At 41.2% G+C, this 10,960-nt stretch overlaps 1 protein-coding gene across 3 annotated transcripts in view; it reads left to right on the top strand.

Annotated features, from left to right (window-relative positions):
• The first annotated feature begins 483 nt into the window (after positions 1–483).
• The window catches only part of UNC13B (unc-13 homolog B), a 209,416-nt gene continuing 198,939 nt past the window's right edge, over positions 484–10,960 (top strand). For all 3 annotated transcript variants that reach the window (XM_040089892.2, XM_040089891.2, XM_040089890.2), the window contains exon 1: positions 484–535. In XM_040089892.2, coding sequence (XP_039945826.1) covers positions 514–535 — 22 coding nt within the window. In that variant the 5' untranslated portion in view covers positions 484–513. The remainder of the gene's footprint in view (positions 536–10,960) is intronic.

Below are 10,960 nucleotides of genomic sequence, written 5' to 3'. Positions count from 1 at the left end.
CAGGGGAAGTTTTGGTTAGATTTTGGGGTAAAGTTCTTCACCCAGAGGTTGGCTGGGCACTTTCCCAGGGAAGTGGTCACAGCACCAGCCTGACAAGAGATCAAAAATCGTTTGAACAGTGCTCCCAAGCACATGGTGGGATTTTTGGGCTGAGCTGGACTCTATGATCCCTAAGGGTCCCTCTCAACACCTTCCGTAGGTCTTACGCCAGCACACCAGAACCCGTCCGAGCATAGGACAAGTGTGAAACCTTCCAGCGAAGACACATCCAGGGCGTTTCTCCTCCATTCAGTTCCCTCACCTTTCGGGCGTGAAACAAGCCTGAAAAGAAGAAGGGCTAAGCAGCAAACCCCCCGCCCGAGCGCAGCCCGCCCGGCCGCCAGCTCCCCCCGACGCCTCCGTCGTCACTCGGCCCTGCCCCGACGGGACGGCCCCGCCCCGGCTGAGGCGCCGCCGCCGCCCGGTGTCCGCGGGGCGGCATGAGGAGAGCCGGGGGCGGCTGCCGGGGCCGCCATGTCGCTTCTCTGCGTGCGAGGTAAGCGGGGCGGCGGCGGCGGCGGCGCGGGGGGACACGCCTGGGCAGGGTTTGGCTTTGTCCTGGGTGAAGTGGGTTTTAGCCTCCCTGGAGCGGAGACGGGCGTGCCGGCGCCTCCCGGCTGAGCCGCGGGCGGCCGCGGCCCGGGCCGCCACCTGCACCCCTGGGCGGGAGGTGCCGCATGGCGAGGAGCAGGTGCGGGTCCGGGAGCGGCGGTCCCGGCCGGGGAGGTCCGGAGCCCCGGGAGCCCTGCGGGGCCGTGAGTGACTTTGGGAGTTGGCTCGGACACGAGTTGAATTGCCCAGTGAACGGCGCGGGCAGGAAGCGGGCTGCTGTCACTCTGTGTACTCGCCTTAGAGCGTGCATTATTATTTCACTTACATTCCTAGTTACCTTCTTATCCTGCTATCGAGCCTCGTCCCCTTGCTGAACAGGTTGCGGGAAGCCGGCACTTTCTCTGCGCAGTGGATTATAGTAGTTGTCTCCGGTTCCCCATTTCTTACTGCCTTGTGATGAAAAATAATGATAAAGAAATCCCTGGGGGAAGCCATCTGCCAGGGCTCACGCTACTGGGACGTGTCTCCCTGCACTGAACGTCGTGGTCACTGGGCGTCCCCGAGCGCAGCCGTGCCCTGCGGCTTAGAAGTGTAGTTTTAATGTTCTCAGCTCCTTTGCCAGCAATGATGAAAAAACTGGCACTGCTGGCAGTTCAGCTCTTCTTTCACACACACGGGTTTATTGATAACAGCTCCTTATCCAGTTGTTCGCCACCCTTTTGAGTCAAAATCCCTGTGTCGGTAATGGTGTAAGATGCCCAGCCGAGCATCTTGAGATGTGTTATTTGGGGGAGAGACCTGCTTTTTGGGGAGTGTTTCTGAATTATATGTCAGCCCTTTTTTAAAACCCATGTTTATGGGCTTAGGAGAGGTGCACAAGTGCTAAGTTTACCTTAAATATGCTTTTTGTCCACTTCTGTGGAAACTGTGAAGCGAAGGCTTGTTTAAGCCCATATTGAAGGTTTTGCCAAATTCACTTAATTGAAGCTGAGTCTTATAAGCCAAAGGATGCTAATAATGTGTTACAGGTGGTTTTTTATTCTTTTTGGTGGTTCATCCTCAAAATGTTTTCAGAGTGTCCTTTAAAGAAATGTGGGTTTCATACCACTTGAAGCAGATTCTCTTAAAAATATATTTACATTACACCGTTCATGATGAATAGTGAAAGAACATGAACTGAATGGTTGAGTTGCTGAAAGTGTCTTTATTCTTCATCTGTAGAGTTTTTGGGACAAAAGCATTTCAGGAGCCCGGAATGATGTGCTCTTGTGTTTGATTTATTCTTCGGTTGTGTGAAGAGCTAAAGGAGAAACTTGAGGTAGCTGGTGACTGTGTGTGAAGAATTACTGTGAAAATTGTATCTTCCGTTTCCATCTGCTGTGTGAAGAAAGTAGAAGACACCAGCATTCATTTAAATAGATGATACTGAGCAATTTTATTATAAGATTGCAGAGTGTAGTCAATTTACTAAACGTCAAGCAACATGTTTTCTAAAATAGGCGTGACTGAAAGTATGAGCTGATGAGATCACAAGTAGCAACCACCTAACATGAAATGGAAATAATGTTGAAGTAGAGCAGTCTGAGAAACAAAACAGATACCAGGAGCTGAGATAAAACAACCAGGGCAAGGAGGAGGCAGCTTTATTAATTGTAATTTTTTTGAAGAAGCCCAACAAATGACACTTTTCTTGAATCTTTTACCTTTTCACTGAAAGGAACTAATCGTGTTGAGACAGCAGTTGAGCTGTGAGTGAGAAAGTTGAAAAAGCTGGGCTCTTTTCCTATTCAAAATGGTACAGATTAAGACTACATAGTAGTGTGGGATTGGATGGTGTAAAGCTGAGACTAACAAGAAAGACAACAGAAACTCCCATGGAATAAATGTAGGCAATTGGGACACTGTTAATAGCATCTGGATTGTAGTTTTACAGATAAAGGAAGATGTGGAAAAAGCCCTAAGTCTCAGTGGTACAAGAACCCTGAGAGTCAGAAGGATAGTGTTTTAATTTATTGATTTATTTTCCACCCCCCTTGAATTATGTACATTAATAGTATTTTAATGAATTGCTAATCTAAAACAGTGCTCAGTGTTTGTGACCAAATATGTCTGAGTGCTGCCTTTGTTCCTGAAAGAGCGGCTAGTATACATGGCTGCTTGATGTTGTGTTGTGTGCTGCATTTTCTTTTCTTCATGGAGAACAAATAATTTTTTGAATGTGTGGGGTTTTTTTCTTCCCCCCCTTGTTTATTTGTTTTGGTTTGTTGTTTGTTTTGTTGTTTTGTTGTGTGACTTTTTTTGTATGGTTTTTTTGGTGTATTTTGTTTGTTTTGGTTTGGTGTCTTTTTGAGAATAATTTAGCTATATCTGCCATAGAAATAGGAAGCACCTGACAGAAAATCTAAACTCAGAGGAATTGTGAGCCTGGGCTTGTCTGCAGCTGTTCGGGGGATGTGTGAAATAAGCCAGTGGTAACGGGCTGTTGTAGGAGCAAATTAATGGACTCTTTTGAAGCAGGAAAATAATGCAGTGAGTGTAAGTGAAGTCAAGGAGAAAAGAAATCTTGAATATTACATGATTGGGGCTTTTAGGAGACTTCGTGGTATTTTGATTCCACTGCTTAAGTGTGGGAGAGATTGCATACACTCCTGTTCAGAGCAGCTGTGTCTGGATTATGTCTGATAATCTTCTCTTGGCATAGTTTGCTTTATTAGTTTGCATTTAGTGTTGCATTTGTGAAAATAGCACATACTAAATAAAACTAATCCCAGGGAACCAGTCTAGTTTTCCACATCAGTCTTGCATTGTTAACTTTCTTGGCTTTCTCTTGTAACTGTTGATTTTACCTGACATCTCAACTAGATAAAATTTCTTTTCCTGATCTTTCCTGTCTCCTGACTTGGAGATGGGAATAACTGCTGTCTCAGCACAGCTTGCAGGGGTCATAGCAAAGGGTGCCCTGCTGAAGCTGGATCACCCGGTCACTGGCTCTATTTGTCATTGTCCTGACACATACTTCATGCCTTTTCACTTGCTGACTTTTATTACATCCTTTTTTGTCCCCTGCCCTTGCTATCTCAAGAGTGATGGTTCTATTCTAGTTTTTTTTGCTCTCTGCTTTATAGCAGCTTAAGCTGTCTTCACTGTCACTGTATTCCAAACTGCTTGACCTACCTGGTTCACCTGATAATTACAATGCCAAGGATGTTGGCAGTGAGGTTCTTCCCTTATCCTTGTGCACAGTATCTTAGTCCCTTGTGGACATAGTGCTTCTGTGTAGTGTGGTTTAATTTTGGGGCCTGTTCCACAATATCTGTATGAGATTTGGCTGCCAGAGTTAAGTGGGAGAATGACTTGGGTGAGCTCTTGCACTCTAGAATTTCAAGCTGGCTGCTGTGTGAAATTATACTTTCTGGAGGTTAGGAATGATATTTTTTTGTTTGCCTAATGTTTATCTTGTGGCTGCTCTGAAGAATTAGGCGTGCTTGTGACATTTTTGTCAAAACGGCTGGAGTGTTGGAATACCACTCAGAGAACCTAACATCCATCATCTGTGTATTGCCAGCAAAATTTGAGTTCCAGTACTGAATTGAGCTGTGTTGGCATCCAAGTGAAAGAGGCAAAGAAGGAAGATGGAATTGGATGTTAATGATAACAGAAATGTAAACATGTTCAATCTTGTGGAGTACTTAGAAATACCTATACCTACAAGTGATCAAGTGTCAGGAACTTCTCTTTAAAGGATTTTTCCCCACCTTGATGTAATGGCCTCAGCTTGCCTCAGTGTACAGTGTAAAACTGGATATAGTGCCTCCAGCTTTTCTGTTGTCACAGTATTCTAAAATGTTTGTAGAATTGGAAAAAAAAACCCTACCCATCTTTTTGTAGGTTAAAATGATGGAGAATTAGACATTGAAAGTAGTAGCAGAAATGCAAGGTTATAGCAGTAGGACGTTAAAATAACATAATGATTAATTTAGAATTTGCTGTGTGATATTATGAACTACGTTTCTCTAGTTGACCTTAGTCAGGAAGCTACCAGTGTACATAGTGTTGGAACAAAATAAAGTGCATTAGAAATTTGGGTAATAAGACTAAGATAGACATGTTCTCTACTAAAAGAGCATTTTTGTGTTCAGAGTTAAGTTGGAGGTTTATAAAACTGTAATTGGAGAGAACTTTTCTAGTTTTTTCTGTTGTTCAGTAAAAACTATGTTTGTCTTTTGATGCACAGGTGATAATTTGATTTCCTGTTTAAAATCCTCACTCTTTCCACTTTGGGCACTGTTACTGCAAATTTCAACAAACACTGTGTAATCTACTTTTTAGGTATTTAGGGGATTATGAGCTCCTATAAACCTCCCTATATTTCTCAGTGGGATGAAGGAAAGGAACAGGAATGCTTCCTGAATTTGAATAGTGTGTGCTTCCGTCTTGCTGTCATGGTGTACTGTGAGCTGACTCTTTCAGTCTGGGATCTGCCAGGCCTAACTTGTTAAAGTTGTTATTAAACATGCTCTTTTATTATGCAGTAAAGGGCTGCATTTAATCTAAATGCTGAAAGAACCTAATTTTAAACTCTTAACTATCCAAGATTTAGTTGTAGCTTACACAGCAGCATTGAAAGTCTAAGCAAATCAAACTGCTTTTTTAAATCCAGGGACCTTATTTCAAGTACTTGTATGCATGTGAAATGTGTATGCCTGATGACAAATCATATTCCTGTCAATTTCCTTTGAATTTTCTTCCTGCTTTTTTTCTTTGGGCCTTGTGGTCAAATTTTACTGAGAGTTTCGAAAAGCACTTTAGTCACTCAGTAAATGCTGTTCTTGCTACTCTTCCAAGAGATCTTGAACTGGAGGAATGTGTCTGTATAACTCTTTCTCTGCAGCTTTTTCATTCTGATAATTCTCTGTGTGGTCTTGCAAAAGATTCGGGGCTGCTTTGAAAGTGTGTAGGGTCTTCACAAACTCTGCCTCTTTCCTACATTAGGGGTAACTGGTTAATACCTGGCATTTTCTTGGTGTGGAAGTGTATGTAAGCAGCTTGCTGGTCTTGCCTCTTGTTTGATAGAATGATTTCTGGGATCTGGAGTTTAAAAGGTTTCTCTTTAGCACTTGAATTTGCTTTCCTTTGCTGCCTTTATTTTTCTGATATTTTAAAGTTTGTACAGTAGTGAAAATTGCATTTAATATTGTGTTGGTCTCATCATTGTTAAGTAGAGAACTAGAATCTGCTTTACTCATATTGGTGTGTGCTTATCTGTGCCTGCTTTAACCATGTTTACCAAGAGCTTTGCTGAAGTGATGTTTTGCTTGTATACTGTCACGTGTAAAATTTGGCAGATGCTTTCTGTGATACGGATTCCTATTCCATAGGTATATCCTGGGCATTTGGATCGGCTCTCTTTGTATTTAGTGGGATTTCAGATGGTTTTTCTCTTTGGCCCTCCTTATACCTGATGAGGCTGCTGTGCATAATTCTGCTTTTATTATTTGCCTTTTGACTGGCGTCTGTGTCCTGCTTGGTTTTGTGTAAATGGCAAATGCCCTGTTGAGAAGGAGTGAAATATGGCAGGCATTTGGAACAGGAAACTCCACTGATCAGGGCCTGCCTCTCAAGTGGTTATCTATTACTGTTTCACTGGATACCTGCATACTATGTAATTTTACGCTTTATTGAGACACTGTTCTACCCCAGATAAGTTGTGTGTCTCACAAAATTCCATGTGTGTACAGTTTGGATCAGTCTTTCCAAGCTGGTGCTAAATAGTAGGCATCTTTTTTGTCCGTAACTTTAAGTCCTTAGACATTTCAGATATTTGTCTGGAGTGCTCAGTGATCTGTAGGTACCTGACCTCCTACACGTGTGCTCTGAGTGTCACCTTGGGTGTCATACTCTGCTACTCTCGGAGCCTCTTTTCTAATCTCTCTGGATTCATTTAAAACAGAGGTCACTGGGCTGCAGACTACTTCAGTGACATGTGAGTTGCAGTTTTCTAGACCGACCTTCTGATTGTTATTTCTTGCACATTGAATATTTAACATTATGTTCACTTGCCTTGGGGTGAAAAATATCTGGTGTCACAGGTGATTCTTGCTTCTTCCTGAGCATAGGGCAGATGTTTATGGGATGCTTAATGCTTTTTCACCATTATCAGTTAAATCACCTGATGAGTTGGGAGGGCAATATCCTTGTTGGTGTTTTGTCTCTATTCAGATTTTTTGTTAAGTTTAACTCTCTTGCTTTTTCCCGCATTTAACTTCCTACATTTTGGGCTGCACAACCTGTATCAATGCAGTTTATTTCTTGTATCTTACCATGACTATATAGGTCTTTGAGGTGGAGTGGAGTTCAACTGTACTTCTTGCTTGAGGAACAGTGGCTTTTTGGTCCCCTGGAAAGCACCTAATAAATGGTTCCTGAATCTCATTACGACAGTTTTGATTCATATTTATGCTTCTCAGTCGATTGCTAGTAATTACTCTCAACTTTATGAAATTAACCTCCTCTGAAATGTCCCTCGTATATTGCTAGAAATTGTTTTTGGACAGCTCATCTGGTATTTGATTTGATCACAGTTACTGCAGGTAACTGTTAAATGATTGTCTTGTGGAAGAAGATTGGAGTGGTGATCCAAAACAGTTATTTTGCTGTTTAACAGTTACTGAGTTGGAATGCTCCTTCCAAGTTTTGAAAGAAATTAAGAAGTACTGGTAGGCGTATGAGCTCTTCAAATTTTCTCTGTTTAACTTTCTTTATATGAGTAATGCTGTCTTCTATGTTGAGCAGATTTCACCTAAATACATTATGAAATACATTATGTGCATCTATATTTCCATTTCAGCTGAGAATAAAGCTTCAAGTCCAACCCAGAATTAATTAAAAAAAAAAAAAAAAGTTGAACTAGTTAAACTATGAAATCTGTGGTTGATAATTTCATGAAAAGATGCAAATGTGATTTACTTGGTGCATTGTAAACAGTTGAGACATCTAACTCTTTCACCAGGTTTTCAAAACAGATTTCTTACTGTCCTTTAAAGTTATTTTTCCCATTATGAATATCAAATAATTGAATAATTACACTTCAAAATAACAAAACATTGAGTGGCTGCAGATCTTAGCAGCCTTTCCCTTGTGTAGTGTGGAGTGCAAGAGACCAGCTGTGGCTAGAGGATCAAGTTAGGTGATAAGTCCTCTGCATGGAATTCTTTTGGCTGATGCTGGTTGAGCTTACTAAGCCCCATATTATGTCCTGGATTCATGTCCTGCTCTTGTGGAAAGTGGCAAGGAATCGGAGCGCAGTACTGTCAGGAAGGCTGCCTCTTTGATAGTAGATGTGGGCATCCTAAAAATGAAAGGGAACGCTGCCAACTAATGGTTGTGACTTAGTTTATGTTCCTCTGGCATACTGCTCTTAAGTGCATGTTCATCCTTTTGTCAGACAAGTTGGGGTGGGATTTGGACAGAACTGTATGGGAGTATATCCATGCATTCAGCGTGGAAGCACATGCTGAGAGAGATTCAGTTCATGGAAACCCTGTGCTGAGAGGAAATTAAATTTGGGCAGTGTCAGGTATGAGTAATTGTTGCCTGCTTTATTTGCAGGATTTACTTTTGCTGGCCACACTTAAATTTGTAAAACTATTAAAATTGTTGGACAGGGTGCATAGGGTAGGAGCTGTGTTAAAGGAATTAAAAATCCTGATTTTGTTCCCTTTCGGATTGCCTACATCTGGGGTGCTGGAGCATTAAAAAATATAAGGAAGGTATGGTGTTTCAACAGTTTTGTGCTGACCTCAGTTTCTTGATGCTCTTCCTTGCAGTTCAACATAGTGTATAAATGGAAAGTGAATTGGACTGGGATGTCTTGTCTGATGAAGGATAAGAGGAGGTATCTTGTTCAAGATAATCTCTAGCCTAAAACTGATGGTGAGTTTGAAAAGAAATTTGGCTTCAAGCCTTGACCATGTCCCTTTAAGGAATACTGGTTTTAACCTTATTATTTAAAGCTCTTGTGACTTAACTCTCTTAAATCTTTACAACCTAAATGCTCTGCTAAACAGACTCGACTATTTCCATCATGGAGACCTAATTATTAGGTATAAAATAACTGCAGAATTATGCTTCTGAGTATTGACACACTTCTGTTTTCTCTGCTGAGACCAATGTAGTAATACTCAGCTTAAAAAACATTTCTAAAAAAATAAAAATAACATGCTTTTTCCCTTCACTTTTGGGTTGCTGCTCTGTTCAGACAAAATCTGCACCATATAACTAACCTGCTGTTGTCTTTGTTGGCATCTGCTGAAAGGATTTTGGATCTGGAGCTAAGTGTGGTGACCTGTGAAAGCCTCCACTTTTCTAAGCTGTTGTGGCAGCACAATGCTGCAGTCCATGTGCCAGGGATTCAGGCATGCTTGGATAAGGTGAAGGGAACTGTGAAGGAGCTGCATCACCTGGAACCTGTTCTGAAGGCTATGTAGGGCTTTTGTCCAGCATTGTTACCAAACTCCATTTTTCCCAATCCTTAAGTACTTGAAGGACATGAAGTACAACTTCCATAATAGCTCCCCAGTCTAAGGAAAGATGCACCAACTTCTTTGAAGGACATGGAGTACACCTTTCATAATAGCTCCTCCAATCAAAGGAAAGATGCACCAACTTCTGCTGTTCTGATGCTAAAGTTAGTGAACCACTTCAGCACAAAGAGCAGAAATTCATCATGTAGGATAATCAGCATAAAGCTGATGAATATGTAAATACTGGATTTCTAGACAGAAACCTATTAGAGATGTTTTCTTTTCTTAAAGACTTGTATAAACTTCAGAACAGGTTTTCAGAAAATGTCCAGGGACTTCAGATTTTCAGTACCTGTGACTATTCATTTGTAGTTATCACACACTCTTCTGTTCTGGCAACTTCAGTCCTTTGCAACCGAAGTCCTTGTGGAGTGTTACTGCTGCAATTACACACTGAGGAGCTAGAAACCCTTGTTGTGGAAATCTGCAGTAATTGTTTCTTCCTGTAGGGCCAGGAGTACCAGACGCATGGTGTGCTGAGGTAGTTTGTCAGCTTTGTGTGAGGAAGGAATTTGACTGCTGAGTAAACTATTACATACATTGTAGAAAATCGTTATTCCTCTTTTGTTCCCCTTCCAAATTTCATGTGTTACCCTTCATCAAGGTTTCTATAAAGGAAAGCAGGTGATGTTCTTCACGAGATTGTTTGGCCTTTCCGTGCTTCATGGGGTTCATTTTTGAGAGTCAGAAAGGTCATAAATTCCAAGAAAGCTGAGATTGCCTTTGTTTTTGGATTTGGGATTTCTAACCTTATCAAAATCATAATGCCATTTTGTAGAGTAATAAAGTCATGATTTTAAATGAAATTCTCAGTATTTTGTGGTTCAGACATCCCTCAACCTTGAGTTCCTGCTCCAAAACTAAACTTGTAGTGTGTGACCTGAATTTGGAATGCAAAATAGATATGGATTGGTAGGGAGGAAAAAATGGAAATGAAGCAGTTTTATCTCAGCCTTTCCTGCCTGGTATAACTTGCTGCATGTGCAGAATTCTATTAGATTTTGGCCTATCAAATAAAGTAAGTGGAGACTATGTATGTCCCATTTTAGTAGGAGATTTTTTGAGATTAACTGCTCAGAAACTCCACAGTTATAAGGCCAGAATGAATTGTTGTAATCATCTAATATGACCATCTGTAGTACATAGTATTTTTTAAATATAACAACCTAGAGTCTAATAGAAAATGATCAGATTCTGAACTAAAATTGATGAAGGATTTTCAATGGTTCTTGGCAGCTTTATGTTGATTATCATATGTGTTGAATTTCTGCTTTTTATACTGAAATAGTTTACTGGCTTCAGCGTCAGAACAGCAGCATCTGATGTGCCTTTCCATAGGTTGCAGAAGCTACTATGAAAGTTGTACTCCTTGCCCTTTTAAGGGTTGGGGAAAATGGAGTTTGGTAGTATCTGTTACTTGAGTAGAGGCAAGTGGATGTTATATTATGAGAAATCTGACTACAATGACAAGTGTTTAGCCATTTTTCCACAGCTAAGAAGAGATCAAGACCTGCCACTTTTTTTTGTTACACTCTTTTTTTGTTGTTGTTATTACACATATTGTTACACTTTTGCTGGGTGGGAGGAGCGTGGTTCAGCAGAGCTTGCCCGACAGTTCTTTTACTTTTGTTGTAAACTTGAGTTTGAAGTTCCTATTCTGTATAAACCTGACACTTAAGTCAAAGATGTAGAAATGTGTTCAGGCTGTACTGGAGGAGAGCAGCATGTGACAGAAGTTTGAATATAGATGAGTTAATCCTGTGCATGCTCCTGGGGGCCTGCACTGT

The sequence above is a fragment of the Hirundo rustica genome, chromosome Z (assembly GCF_015227805.2).
Source record: "Hirundo rustica isolate bHirRus1 chromosome Z, bHirRus1.pri.v3, whole genome shotgun sequence".
NCBI classification, from domain to species: Eukaryota; Metazoa; Chordata; class Aves; order Passeriformes; family Hirundinidae; genus Hirundo; species Hirundo rustica.
This window is presented reverse-complemented; position numbering and strand designations above follow the sequence as displayed.